This window comes from Amborella trichopoda, chromosome 6 (assembly GCF_054954075.1).
Source record: "Amborella trichopoda isolate Santa Cruz 75 chromosome 6, AtrichopodaSantaCruz75HAP2 v2.0, whole genome shotgun sequence".
Classification (NCBI taxonomy): Eukaryota; Viridiplantae; Streptophyta; class Magnoliopsida; order Amborellales; family Amborellaceae; genus Amborella; species Amborella trichopoda.
The window spans coordinates 36,111,714-36,127,134 of NC_142341.1; the positions used below are offsets into that span (position 1 = coordinate 36,111,714).

The window sequence follows — 15,421 nt, forward strand, 5'->3', positions numbered from 1 at the left end:
TCAATTGCCCCAAGTCAACATCACCATATTATTGTAATGGCATTGGTTCTTGATTTTTAAGGTCGTGTTCTTGTGATTATTGTGAACAACTACATTGTGACGCATTTTGGCACCTCAAATTCACCATGTAGTTAACATATGTTATATAATCATCGCACCACTGAAAGAATTTGCTTTTCCCATCCTGGCATGTACGACAATTTGTATGTACACATAGATAGAATAGTCTATATGGGTTGCCTCTGGTAGTTGATGCGTATAAAACATAATCAACTTCACAGTGAAGGCATAGACAAGATTGGAAGCCCCCACCATTTGTAGATGTTGTTGACATTCTTATTATAGTTAGAAATCAAATAAATATGGCATTTTTCAATGCTTTTTAAACAATACTACATAAATTTGGGTCTAGAAATGTGACTTTTTGTAACTAGGAAACTTGTGGCCATGATTAGTATTCATATGGCTTTTTTTATCTTAGGGCTAACTTTGAACATTTTATTAATGGTGTGGTTTGTATAAGGATGTAACCTTATTTGTAGAAATAATGTTGCGATGGTCCTTTTGGACTGAAATAGGCAAATGCTATTTGCCGATACTCAATAAGCTTAACGTGCTAGGTCAGTCGAGTTGGAAAACCCTTAATTACCTAGGCATTGAGCACAACTGAGGATGCTTAACAGGTTATCCCTTGATGAGATTGGAGTTGCCCAAGATAGCGAGCTAAGAGACTGTGTGACCCTTGTGTGTGATGAGAGGCCTATAGAGACGAGTGTCAATGCTTCATCATAGAACCATCATACACATGTACATATGATAAACGTATATCCATTTTATTTGAATAATGTATATTTTCTTTATTTATTAATATTAATAGTAATTTTTCATTAATATAAGGAGTCAACCTCCCAATTACAAATACACAAAGGAGGAAATAGAGACCGAGTCCTATACTTCTTAAAAAAACCGGCCAACACTCCAAAAAATGACGAAATACACAGAGGAAGAAATAGAGACAAAGTCATCTACTTCTATTTTACTTGGGCAGTATAGATTTAACACATCTTCTAAGACAATGTCAATATATGACATACTTTTTAAGATATTGTCCAATTCATATGGTCTAATTATTACTGCAACATTATTTATTCAAACAAGATCATAACCTTTATAGACATCCTACCCCATAATAATTTTAGTATCATAGCCATGCCCAACATTGTTTTCTCTTACTTTGACCCCCTAGTCAAAAAATTTGGGGCTAAACTAGCCCTTTCAATAGCCATCTCCTCCTCTCTCCCTACCTAAACTCTCTCTCCCAAAATCTCTCTTTATCCAATTTTCTCTCTCTACCTGAACTCTCGAAATCTCTCTTCTCCTATTTTCTCTCTACATGAAATCTCTTTCTCCCAAAATCTCTATTTTTCACTGATTTTCTTTCTCTACCAGAACTTTATTTCTCTCTCTCCCGAAGCCTCTTTTTCTTCTATTTTCTCTCTACTAGAACTCTCTCACTCTATCAGCCCTCTCTCCCCTAAAGTCTCTCTCTTCCTCCTATTTTCTCTCTACTCGAACTCTCTACCCACCTCCTCTCTATTTCTCTCTCTACGCTCTATTTCTACTACTCGCCCTCTCTCTACAAATTCACTCCAAAACCAAAACTTCTTTAAAAACAATCCCTACCTTTTTTTTTCTCAATGAAACTTGTTCAACCATCAGTGCTCCAGGAGTCACCCTAATAGAACCCAACAAGAACCTACAGAATCTCTTTCGCTCTCTACATTCCACCGAATCTACTTACTTGAATTCCTTGCCCCTTGAAAAACTGAATCCCCTATTTTAGCAGTCATGGCTTGCAAGCCTCAGCTGCAATATTGCATTCTAAAGCCAGGATCCACAAATTGTGCGAAATTCTCAAATTTGTTTTTTCTTTCTTTCTTTTTTTCATTATGTGATTTTTTTTTCTTACATACTATAAATGCCATTAAAAAGTGAAAGGGTTTTCGGGTTTTAGTGGTGGTATGCTTCAGAGAGAGAGAGAAATGATTTTGGGATTTTAATTGTGGTGCGTTTCAGAACGAGAGAAAGGATTTTGGGGTTCCTTCTAATGTGTTACAAAAATTGGGGTTCCTGCCAAATTGTTCTCTCGAAATCCCTGTCTATAGAGAGAGAGAGAGAGAGAGAGAGAGAGAGGAGAGAGAAAAAGAGTGAGGGGTGGGTAGAGAGAAAGAGAGGGAGTGTAGAGAGAAAGATTGAGATAGAGAGAGGGTGAATAAAGAAAAAGAGAAAGAGGGCAGGTAGAGAGAGAAAGAGGGCGGGTAGAGAGAGAAAGAGGGCGGGTAGAGAGAGAAAGATAAAGAGACAGTGGGTTTCAACATAGAGTTTTTGGCCACAAAGAGGGAGAGAGAGAGAGAGCGAAATGAAGAGAGTTTGGGGGGGGAGAGAGAGAAAAAAATGACTTTTTTTTTGGTAGAGAGAATTTGGGTAGATAGAGAAAGAGTTCGGGCATAGCGAGAGAGAAGAGATGCCTAATCACACGTGACTACAAAAGGGGAAGAGAGAGTAAGGGGACTTTAGTTTTAAATTTGTTGACTTCTTGATGGTGGAAGGAAGGGGGGGTGGTAAATATAATAAAAAAACAGTGTTGAGTTTAGGGTATGATACTAAAAGTATTGGGGAGTTAGATGTCTACAAGTTGATTTTGGGGGCGTATTTATAATTTTCCCTATAATTTTTTGAGAATTTTTTTGTACACCATCCATATCTATTTTGACCGCGTGTGCTTTACACAATGTCCATCTTAAAGATGGACGATGAAGAGTTAGTGGGCTCTAACACCTGTTGACTCATAGAGCACTTTCTTTTATTATTTATTTAGGAAAAGTTTTCTATGCTTCCCCTACAACATATAGCAACAATGCTCCCCCTCCTTCCCAACCATCCAAATTTAAATGGGCAGTTGAGATCACCCCACTCAAAATGTCACATTTTGAGGGTTATAGGCTCACCTAGTTGCCCTTCAATGAAGCCCGTAATAAAGAGAGAAGAGGTAAGCGGCAAAATAGAAAAAGGGTTGGGAGAAAGAAGCCAGTTTAAGAAAGAGAGGGGGAAGGAGAGAGATATCTATATAGAGGAAGAAGAGGGGTAGGAGGGACGGCCCGTCTAAGACAGAGAGAGAAGAAGGAAAGAGTGAGGGAGAGAGAGCATGGAAGAAAATGAAGGAAAGAGGAGGGTGTGTGAACCAAAAAAGAGTCGATCTTTCCCTTCAAACTCGATCTGAGTATAAAAAGGAGGTATTGTTTCATGGCTATCTCTTCATCGATCTATATATCTGCCCGTTTTTTGCCTTAATTGTGCATTTTTTCATATATTTATCTCTCAATAGTATTAATATTCATATTTTCATATTCTCTCTACATATCTCATTGTGATTACTTTATTACTCTTCACGAAGTCCACCCAATAACTCGTGTTTATGAGCAAACCCTGGTCAAAGGTGCCTATACTCCCTAAAGCTCCTATTTTTCTCCATTTTCTCTCTCTAGAAAATATTTCTCAACAGCTCTCTAATTTCCTAAATCACCAAGTCATGCCATTTTTTCTTAATTTCTTTATTTGAAATTCCAAGATTTATATCAAATTGTTATTTGTTATTTACATGTTGATAAGCTTATAAATTGATTTTTAGTGCATTTAATATCTATTTTATATAGAATATGTCTTAAGAAACTTGATTAATATATGTCTTAAGGAACTTGATTTCTATGTGGGTTCTCCAAAAACTGTGTTTTAATTCTACATTTCCTGATTTTTCTTGAATTTGGTTGCCTCTGCCCAAGAATCTATGATGTGGAATTTTATGTTTTTTTATCTCACATAGTTCTATATTTCTTATTGTAGAATACACGATATGTAAAATTTTATGTTTATTTTATCTCTCATAGATCAATATTCTTTGTTTATATCCAATTAATGATTCCATGGTATATGAATTTTGTTCAATCGTACTTTTCTTATTTTCATTACCATTATATATCAATTGAAATTAGATACATGACAGACGAGGCTCTCTCTCTTGGTTTATTAGATTAATGGCATACAAATGTATATTCCAGTAAATTTACTAGTGACATACTAACATTATTTGTGAAATGATGTTTTTGTTGAATCCTGATATTGTACTTCAACGTTTCTAATTTTAGTTTGATATTATTTGTTGTCCTTTTTATAAAGGTCAAATCTAGCGATGCAAAACATAGACTGGCACAAGGACCAGATGGCACATTTACTGTGTCCGGGGATCAAGGTGAGGTATGACATATTCTTAGTATCATCTAATTTAATTTAGTTGTTGCTTTTTGTAATTTAGACTTTTATCATATTATTAAATAATTTATAATATTCTTACATTGTCTATAATGATTGCTTATTATGCTAATGAATGTCATTTCAGAAGAAAAAGATCATTCGTATCAATGAATCCACTAAAGTCCTATAATTATGGAAGCTTGTCCTGCTATGCAAAATGGAGGAAAGGAGAGTGAAGCCAAGGAGGACGATGAGAAAACAAAGATATGAGAAGACCGATATTAGGTGTATTGTCATGCTATGTGTGAGGAATCGAGATGAAATTTTCAACCAAGAAGAGGGCGAGGTGTAATGGCCCCCCTGGCCGGTCAGGAGGGAGGGCATGCTCGTAAACCTAATGTGAAGGAGAAGGGTATACTTAGTTGGCCAAAGAAATTTATGAGGCAGGGGAATTGACGAGCGTCTTGTATAGTTATGGGTCTCTTACATATTAGTAATTTGATATCTTTCTAGTTGGATATGTACTTTGGAGCAATTCGACTATGTAAAATTTTCAGAATGAAAAAAGATTTGTATTTTAATTTAGTTTATGTAGCTTGAAAATTTTGGTGTTTCTTACTCAAATTGCATTAATGTTATGAAAAACTTTACATAGTTATGGTTCTCTTTCAACTTTGTGTCTCGATGTCTTTGGCGTTCGATATAAACTTTAAAGCGATTCAACAGTGTTAAACTTCTACAATGAAAAATGTCATGATTTGTAACCTTACAATTATGATTCGAGGAACCAAGTTTAATCACAAGGTCTTCAACATCCTTCAAGTGTAAAACGCTCAACTCAATTCAATTGTAGAGGGCTAAATTTTCAAGATTCAAGTATGCAATTACTCCACATTTTAAGAAACATGATTATTTTTTATTGTATTTGTTTGGATAAAAAATAAGAAAATATAATTGACAATAAAACTGTCACTGTTCGGAAGGTTTGGTGCTGGACCACAAAATGTGCCAGACCGAGCTTCAGAATAATAGAAGGTTTGATGTAGGACTGGCCACAAAATGTGCCAAACCAGGCCTCAGGATAACATGAGCTTTTTTTTGTCAGACTGCCCACAAAAATGTGCTGGACCGAGCCTCATGATAACATAAGCTTTTTGTGCCGGACCAGCAACAAAATGTTCCGGACAAGGCCCAAGGATAACATAAAATATTTGTGTCGGACCGGGGCTCATAATAACATGCTTTTTGTGTCGAACTGGCCACAAAAAGTGCCGGACCAGGCCTCATGATTACATAAGCTTTTTGTGCTGAACCGGCCACAAAAAGTGTCTAACCGAGCCTCAGGATAATATAAGCTTTTTGTGTCGGACTGTCTACAAATTGTGGTGGACATGGCCTTAGGATAACAAAAGGTTTTTGTGTCGAACCGGGCTTCTGGGCACGAGAAGGTTTTGCATCGGATCGGGAATCCAATGTTCCGGACCGAGCCTATGTGCAACAAAATGTTTGGTGCCAGACCGGCCATAAAATGTATCTGACCGAGCCTTAGGATAGCATAAGGGTTTTGTGCCGGACTAGCCACAAATGGGCCAGACCGGGCCTCAAGATAACATTATGTTTTTGTGCTGGACCGAGCACAAATGTGCCGGACCCAACTTTTGGGCACCAGGAGTAATTGTGCATATAGAGTGATTTTATTTTTTTGGTGACAAATTTGGAGTACTATTATTTTAGTGGTATAAGCTTAGGAGTATTATTGTAAGGACAAACAATAAACATAGGTCGGGGAGAGAGAGAGAGAGAGAGAGAGAGAGAGAGAGAAGTCATAAGATAGAGTGGGAGATGAATTACACTTTCATAATATTACAATGGGCGCAACATTACACTTTTATTGTAAGCTAAAATACAATGGGCAACATAGTAATTTGCAACGGAGAAAAACTATAAAAAATTCCACTTGCGACATGAATTTGCAATATATAAAAACTATACAAAATTCCACTTCAAAGCTCCATTCATACGACAATGATTGCTCCATTAGCATGGGCTTGAAAAAAAAAAAAATTGAGATGAGGAGCTCGAGGGAAACATTGTGCTTTTGGCACAATGCCAACTCTAGTCTTGTTCTTAAAGATATGTCTGCTGCTTTGACTTCTTGTAATGTTATCCAAACTGATATTTATAGAAAACTTAGGACATTTATTAGCTCAGCAACCAATTGAAAATGAAAAGAACTAAGCATTTAACATAAAACACATGCCATTATAGCGTAGAACACTTAATATATAATGATTAATTCGTGCAAATGTAATATCAATTTAACTTAAAAAAAAAAATGCCAATGTAGTATCAATATACCTTAAAAAAGGAGAATAGTATATATAGTGAAGTCTAAATAGTGTTTCACTCAGCTGCATGCTCCATATTGGGTATTTCCATGTTAGATATGCATAAATTGCAAAATAGTGATTAGTTGGCAAACAAAACACTTTCTCTTGCTTGTCTTTGAGGAGATGAAAATTTATTGATTATAACTTACCAAAACTCCATTAGCTCAGTTAACTCAATGAATAATGCCCAATTCAAGTGATTCTTCGGTCCACAATCTAAAATTCCATTTATTTAGCAACCACATGAAATAACTCATATAATTTAATGAAAATTAACAACGACGAGTTCACAAAAACTTAAAAAAAAAGAAAAGAAAGAGGGATAATAAATTAACACAATGAAAAGAAATAAACGAACCAAATATAATTAGCATAACCAAATCAACAATTATATCAATTTTCATTAATTGATCAGAACTCCAATCTTTGCCTATCGTCCAAAACAAAGAGAGATAGAGTAAAAACCTAACATACGAACAATGAATCTTTTGTTATCTCCCTCTCTCACTCTAACAATCACATAACTACTTTTTCATTCTAACAAACCTAAAACGATAATGAAAATCCTAGTTTGTTAAAATAATAATAATAAAAATAAAAACCCCCAAAATGAAAACCCATAAAAAAAGACAAGAACATGAAGATCCATAACTCAAATGTCTCGCATTTCATCTACACCATGAAAGTAGAAAAAAATTAATTTCATGACGCTCATACTTGATGATAGTGATGCAAGGAAATCTGAGAGGAGTGAAAGAACGATGGCGTAACTGCAAAATAAAATCAGCCAATAATTGAGATTTTAAGTTTTTTTGCCTTCTACCTCATCCAACTCTCTCTTTCTCTTCTCTTCCCCACTTCCGGCCATTCTTTCTCTCTCTCTATGTTTCCTTCACTTTCAAACGAGCCTTTTTTTTCTTTTTTTCTACGCTTTCTTTCTTTCTTTCTATACTACGGTCTTTACTGAAGAGCTACAGGTTGCGCCCGTAACCTTCAAAATGTGACATTTTGAGTGGGGTGATCTTAGCCACCCATTTAAATTTGACAGCTAAAAAGGAAGAGAAATGTATATGGAATAAAAGATGGATAAAAATCTTTCCCATTTAGAAAATATTGATACAAAACATGAATATTGTACAATAGATAAAAACATATTGACCACCAAAATTAGGAAGCAAAATTAGTGAGGCATAGCCTTCCTTCGCAAGAAAGTTGTTATTGTTACTTTCAAGTAGTGCACAATTTGTCGCGAGTACTTTCTAATGGAAATCGGTTTGATAGGGTTTGAGTAGCCCTCTTAATATGAGTAAAGCCTCACCTCAAAATTCAATAAAAAAAATGTAATTATGGTGTCGAAAAACTTTCAAATCGATCATTTTGGCCTCGACTATTATGATTGTGAAAAAAATTAGGATTTCGGGCCCTAACAATATTGTAACATATTATCTAGACCATCCATTTCATTCTAAAAGTAAGTTGTTCACATGCAAGATTTATATCATTAACCTCAATTTTATAGTCAGTGTTGGAAACCATCAAATAGATTTTTATATCCAAAGTGCTTTCAATACGAATTTGAGGTAAGGCTTTACTTAGTGCTTTTTTCAAAAAGTGCACAATTTGTCGCGATTACTTTCTAATGGAAAATGATTTGATAGGAAAATGGTTTGATAGGGTTGGAGCAGCCATCTCAATATGAGTAAAGCCTCACCTCAAAATTCAATAAAAAAATATAATTATGGTGTCGAAAAACCTTGAAATCGATCATTTTGGCCTCGACTATTATGGTTGTGAAAAAAATTAGGATTTCAGACTTTAACAATATTATAATACATTATCTACCATCCAACATGCAAGACTTATATCATTAGCATCAAATTTCATAGTCAATGTTGGAAATTGATTTTAAAGCCATTTCAAATTTTATAGTTGGAAATTAATTTTAGAGCCCTCGGATTTTTTATATCCAAAGTGCTTTTCAATGCGAATTCGAGGTGAGGCTTTACTTTGTTTTCGTAAAGCCTAGGCCTCATCGAAACTGCAGCTCCCCCTCCGTATTGATGACATTGGTAGAATTTGAAAGCTTTCCACGAGTTGTCCGAGTGCGCATACACGTTCGTTGGGTTTTTCATGTGTTTCCTCGATCCATCCCGTAGGAGAGCCTCAAGCATCCTCTGGTTCTCTGATCACAGTCAATTGTTTCTCCTGATCACCTAGAGAAAATGGGTTCAGAAATCAACTGAGCATGAGTTTCTGGATCTAAAGCAGCCCTAGTTCCTTCGGATCCAGGGACACAGTCTCCTCCCTTAACCCCCCAAAAAGAAGGCAGGAGTGGGCGGTGCATTGTGAAGAGCTAGGATGCCATCACTGGAATCCAATGACTCAGAAACAGCCACAATGGCATTGGGGCTTCTTCCGTTGGCCAGTGCTGCTCAGCAGCCTTATGTCTCCGAGCTCCTCTCCTTCACTCTCGATCGTCTCCACAAGGTACTCTTTCTCTCTCCTTTCCTTCATTTTTCTTCAAAATCAATCAATCAATCTCTCTCACTCTCACTCCTGTTGTCTTTGATTCATTTTGTGTTCTGCCAATATTGTATCTCGTTGATTAATGTTATTTCAATTATCTCTCTCTCTCTCTCTCTCTCTCTCTATATATATATATATATATATATATATATATATATATTTAACAGTGCTTCAATTGAATTTGATTACAGGAGCCTGAGCTACTGAGGGTGGATGCTGAGCGTATAAGGAGGCAGATGCAAGAAGTGGCTGTCTCCAATTATAGGGCTTTCATTGCTGCAGCTGATGCTTTGCAGTCCATTCGCTCAGAAGTGAGCTCCATGGATAACCATCTCGAATCTCTGGTACCTATTTACACTCTCTCAATTTGCATTTTTGCTCTCCACGGTGATTGAATAATGTTCTTTTTTAGTTTCCATTTTTCTATCATCCATATTATGAGTATGAATGTTTGGAGGATTACTGTTGAACTAGATGGTTTGAGTTCAAAGGTTCATGCTTTCTGCCATTAGTTTGTTGAACATGTCGTAAACTGAATTTGTTTGGAAGACTAAGTGTTATATTAAGTTGTTGGAGACCAAGATGCCTGATTATTTCAGCTAGATCCTGCTTCTAAGATCTGTTTCTTACTTTTTTAATTTGTTCTCCCTGAATCACATTTGAATTTAACAATCTACTATTTTCTATGTTTATTACTCTAGTGATGACTTTTCTTCAATATTTTATTTATAATTATTTATGCAAATAACACTTACTTAAACTTTACAATCATGCGTGACAATCAAAAAACAAGAAAAAGCTTATACATACATGATTATAAATGGTTGTTAATAAATAATTCAAATTTGGCAAATGAAATCTACGAATTAAAGATCTTGAGTAATTTTGATACTAAAAGGATAATTATAAAGAGTATCATTACATATTGAATCAAATTACAATTTGTAATGTTGTTTGCATGAGAGGGCAATTAACAATCTAAATTCAGCAAAAGAAACAAGAAAATAAAAGGTTTGTAGCTTCTAAGGGAATGAGAGGAACTTGTCCTTCAGCCCGAATTACCTTCTATGAGGAAATCGTATACCACCATCCATCACTATTACTTTCTATTTGAAGATGTTAGGCATTGACTATTTTCTTCAGTATTTCAAAGGAGGCATAAAGCTCTAAGAATTCAATGAATGTTTAGGATCCCAAGTGTTCTATTTCCTTCTCCACATCCATAGTTAGAGTTTTCATCCGTAGTTAGAGTTTACTGATGAGACACATCCATACACATTCATAAATACCCAAATTAATAATTGAATTGATATGACTCATACATGGAATCATGTTTGAAGTCTACGGACTCACCCGAATTATTGGGGCTTGGCAGTGCCCAGCCTGAGACCCCCTAAGGGGGGAAGGGGGTGTTATATATTACATACAAAGTCTGCCATACTCTTCTAGTACTGTAAAACTTTGGCTGACTCGCCTGCGTTTCACAATACCTAGGTGAGTTTGAAACTGTGGTGAGTGTTTAGAGTACTTTCCCTATGTATTGTACAAAAAGCAATTTAAAAGGAGGGGCGGAAATCCACCCCCTCTTTTGTCTTTATGTCTTAGATTTCGGATCTTAGAGAGTGCGATTTGAACCTATTTTTGGAATATAGACTGATTTTTAGTTGATCTATCCACAAAATAGATCAAATTTGAGAAAGAAAACCAAATTTGATGGATTCGAGAGATCAAAGATTTCGGCTAGAACTTTCCCCGATTTTTGTTGGATATATGGCCTTTCAAGGCCTTGTGTGTGACGCTAGCATTGTTCAGAGTCACATTGGGAGTGATCAGGAATATTGTGGCTATCGGAGTCTATGCGTACTGAGATTTGGATAGGCAAAATATGACCCTGTTTGACTGAGGCAAGGTTCTTGGACCATATTGTGAACCGAGAGGCTTTTAGGGTTTTTCCTCTAATCAGGGTCGGTATAACTGGGTTCGCCTCATGTCATGTGTGATAGGGCTTGGGATAGATCTTGGTATTGTTTGAGATATATTATGTATAAGCCATGTGTGAGCATAGCTGGGCTGTAAGAGGACATAAGCCCAAAACCTTGACATATATAGCTTGCTCATAACGTGTGCACAGACAGTCACATTTTGGGAAGTCATTCTGATGAGGTGAGATCCACCTATCATAACTGTGCATATGTGCTAAGACAGGACCCCCGCATTCGCAAGAATGCATGTCCTTGGGGAGTACCTGTAGTCCATTGAACGCCCTGGAGTCCATCCAACCATCGGTTAGCTTTGATAGGATCACTTATGTTCGGACTGAAGTATGTGTACTCATAGGGGCCTGTTGGGTTGGTCTGAGAAATTGGATTGAGTTTTGATGTCTAGAACAACGGAATACCATATAGCTTGACCTCTTGTGGGACCGAGTTTTCCATTTATGAGAAGTGCCAGGCCATGATATTTTGATAAAAAAGAATGAAAAATAATTTATCATGATTTTAGATAATTTTTGGAAATTTTATTTCAAAGAAAAAATGCTGTAAAAAATTGGTGTGTGTTAATTCCAATTAAGGATATCTGCATATGTGGCGTGTGACACACAAATGGCCAATGTGTATCACGCGTGCATCCCATGGGGTAGCCACCTCATTGCCCAATGGGCATGAGGTAGAAACCCTAACTCTAAATGTGGAACCCTAGTTTGGATATGACACATAACATTGATAAGTATAAGTTAGTTTATAGAACATGTGTGAAGCCCATATGTGGTGACATGTGTGTTCACATGTGGGAGTATAGAGATTTTGCATTTCATAAATTGATTAAACTCTTTATTTTGTGATTTGATAATCTCTTAGATATTTGAAATGGAGGGATTTGATTGGTGTGAAGAGGATAAGGGGGACACACCATGACATAAGGTGATGTAATGTTCCCCCTTTGATTATGACGTTACATGAGCTTAAGTGTGATGCAAGCTTTTACAACTAATGTAGCAAGGGGTGGCACATCACCCCCATTAGCGTTTTATAAAGATCTTATAAAATCTGAGGTGGTGATTTGATGATTAAAAAATCGATGGTTGAGATGAATTAATTTTGAAAATTAGGGTTTAAGAGCGTCGTAAAAAAAAAAAGAAAAAAAAGGGGTTTAAGAGCACTTAAGATATTGTTGGAATTCTTTGACGGTGTTATGTGGGTATGGTGACAAGGGTGTACTCAATCATCACCATCCATGTGATAGCCATCGATGGTGATTTACTAGATTAAGTTTTTAGCCTCTCTCAACCCTTGGATCACTTAATGGGTGGTTAAGATCTAATCTAAGGTCTATTCTCCACATGAAAAATTTATAAATAGGACCTCTTCCCACTTCATACAAAGTTTGGTTGTTTTAACTTAAACTCACGATCTCTTCTGCTCAAAGGCCTCACGCCCCACTCATAACTTTGTTTATTCTTCTATCTTAAGGATCATAATTTAGTTACCTACAACCTTCATAATTGCATGCCTTTCACCATGATAAAAGTATGATCTTTGTAACCTTATTATGCAACTCTCATTGAGTTATGGCTTCTGTTATGTCAAAGTTTGGCTGCTGTAATTCATAATAACAGTAAGCAATCCTCACTCATAGTTTATACTTCAAGTGCTGAAGTGTTAGTGATAGATACCATCTGTTCTTGTGAGTTTTGTTGGAGTAGTTTTGAGGTTGTTTAATGCAAACACTTGTGCCTTCAATGTTGCTGGAAATGCTAACATATGAAGCATAACAGCGAGTTCTCTTTTAGCTCTACGCATCAAGCTTAGTTACTTTGACCCTATAGTGGTTTGGGCCTTTGAACCAAACCCTATGGCCGAAACTATTCCATTTCGAGCTTGTTTTGGCTCGAATTTCTCCCCCTTTGTTTCACAAGGTCCTGTGCCCTATATGAGGTTGAGAACTTTGTCATGTGGTGGTAAGGTAGTTGCTTCTCAAGATTAGATTGAAACCACACCCTTCTTACGCTATCGGTAGAGAGTGACAGTCAAGGGTTGTCATCATACCGTTGCAGTATTTGCACGGTGGTTATTTTGAAATCGGCTTCCTATAAGATACATTAAGCTCATATGCATTACTTATTTAGTCTATGTTTTGTTGTATTTTATTTCACTTTAATTGTAAAGAGCTATGCTCAAATTGTAAGGGTATTGTTGATTGAAAGAGTATTGTAATTTCTGTTCTTATAGTTTGTAGTAAGTGGGGGTTTTCCCAAAGTGAAATGAAAGATTACGTAAGTTGTTTCTAATTTTTTTATTTTACATACCTTGAATACTATTTCAATTTTGAAGAGTTGCGTTTTCTTTGCCACAGATGGTCAATCTTTGATGAAATTTGTTCCCCAATCCTATTTATGGTTCTTCATCCAACCATAGACTGAGTTGTAGAACATTGTATGGAATCAAATATGGGTTCAAGAACAACCTGCTTTCAATCAATCTTTGCTGGAAATGCCTTCCGAGCTTCTAATCACTTATGATATGCTGATTTCTTGGTTTTCTGCCTCTTGGATCATAAAGTGCTTGGTCTCTTTTTTTTGGTCATTACATTGTTAGCATATGGATATTGGGTGATAACTGAGATCTCATTTATTTACTGAACAGAGATCCATGCATTATGGTAAACATAACTCTAGTGGTTCTCAAATTACCTTACTATCCTCCTATGGACAAATAGAACTATCCCTAGATTCCATCAGTGCACGCAATGCGAAAGCAAGTATTGAATAGCCAGGATGGAAGCCCAATTATGCTCATTACTTGATGAAGGGATCCTTGCCTTTTGATTGTTTCAAATATCATTAACTCACTGTTGTTTCAAAAGTCATTTGTTTGCTTCCCATGATAATGGATGTTCTCTTACCCCTCATGACCCTATCTCCCTTGTCACCTGTGTGTTTACTGATACGCCTAGCAAGGATAGCATGATGAGGATAGGTTTGTCCATAGTTGCGAGAACCTTGGGGGTAAGGTCACAGTCGCACCTTTGGAACTCGATCCCATGGTTCCTCTAAGGGATCTTAGAGAGAGATGGATTTAAAGAAAATAGGGATCTCCCTCCCTATAAACTGGGATCTTGGTCTACGTGCTTATAGGCTCCCTCCAAGGAGAGGAGCTATACCATTAATCAATATATTGCTCCTCTTCTTGGTATTACATTTTTATTTCTAGAACATGTTAAACTGTGGTGCATATCACATTGTGGTATAATAGAACTATGTTATTACAAAACCATAATTTACAATCATAGCAAGCCAATTTATGATATTATTAAAGTATATTATTCTAGTGAATTGGAGTACTATAACTATGGGATTGGTAATAAGCTAAGGTTTACGATAATGGATGGAGCAGGCATTAGCTTGATCCTAACTTTATCATATACCATTAGCTTGATCTTGTTTTATGTAAAGTGAGCTTAGATCTCTCCAAGTTAAAACTTTGATCCCAATGAAATGGGATCAGGCTCTCAGGTATCCTAGGATCTGGCTCCTTTACATGTTGAATGTACTGACAAGATCCTAACTTCCACCCTGTGGCGATTCAGTTTCCCTGAATCGATCCTGCTCCCACCTCCAACAACTGTGGCTTTGTCCATTAGGTTTATGTGCAATTTGGGTACGGCGAGACCTGTTTTCAATTCCAAGTTTACGAGCCAGCAGGATGTACTTTCATGTTTCAATTTACCTCATGATGAACCAACCAACATACGTTGACACGATTCCATCTTGCCTCCCTTGCATGCAGACCAGGGACTGTTTTCACCATTACCCTGTTGCCTCTTGTAGGATGAGAAGGGCGCACGATAGCGCTACAAAACATGAGCAAGAAAGAGGGAAAGGATGAAAGAATAGACAACTCATATCCTGCTGGAGATTTTCCCTGTTTTTCACACCTGCTTTTTGCAATCTCATTCGACTTCCATTTGATATTTTAATGCTTCAAAAACTGACTTAACTGAATAAAGCTATATTTGGTGTGGCATTTTGATTGTAGAGTATGATTTCCAAATTCTTTTTGATATGATTTCCAAATTCTTTTTGTAATAGTACATAAGTTCCATTATATTAAAAAAAAGAAAGTACATAAGTTCCATTTTGTGTTATCTTTTGGTTACAATCCTCTCTTTCCATTTTCTTAGAATCCTTGACCGGAAGA

General features: G+C 36.4%; 1 protein-coding gene and 1 long non-coding RNA gene across 4 annotated transcripts in view; both read left to right on the top strand.

The window, feature by feature from the left end:
• The first annotated feature begins 3,031 nt into the window (after nucleotides 1–3,031).
• On the top strand, nucleotides 3,032–4,963 carry LOC110007348 (uncharacterized). Of its 2 annotated transcripts, none has more exons than XR_002281069.2 (3): nucleotides 3,032–3,293; nucleotides 4,234–4,311; nucleotides 4,454–4,963. It is a non-coding gene; the product is annotated as an uncharacterized LOC110007348 (long non-coding RNA). The 2 variants fall into 2 exon arrangements; XR_016057002.1 differs by having other exon boundaries at nucleotides 3,059–3,293; nucleotides 4,234–4,306.
• Nucleotides 4,964–8,789: 3,826 nt separating this feature from the next.
• LOC18435084 (conserved oligomeric Golgi complex component-related / COG complex component-like protein) overlaps nucleotides 8,790–15,421 on the top strand; it is a 34,522-nt gene continuing 27,890 nt past the window's right edge. For both annotated transcript variants that reach the window (XM_006845137.4, XM_088868909.1), the window contains exons 1-2: nucleotides 8,790–9,185; nucleotides 9,416–9,568. In XM_006845137.4, coding sequence (XP_006845200.1) covers nucleotides 9,057–9,185; nucleotides 9,416–9,568 — 282 coding nt within the window. In that variant the 5' untranslated portion in view covers nucleotides 8,790–9,056. The remainder of the gene's footprint in view (nucleotides 9,186–9,415; nucleotides 9,569–15,421) is intronic.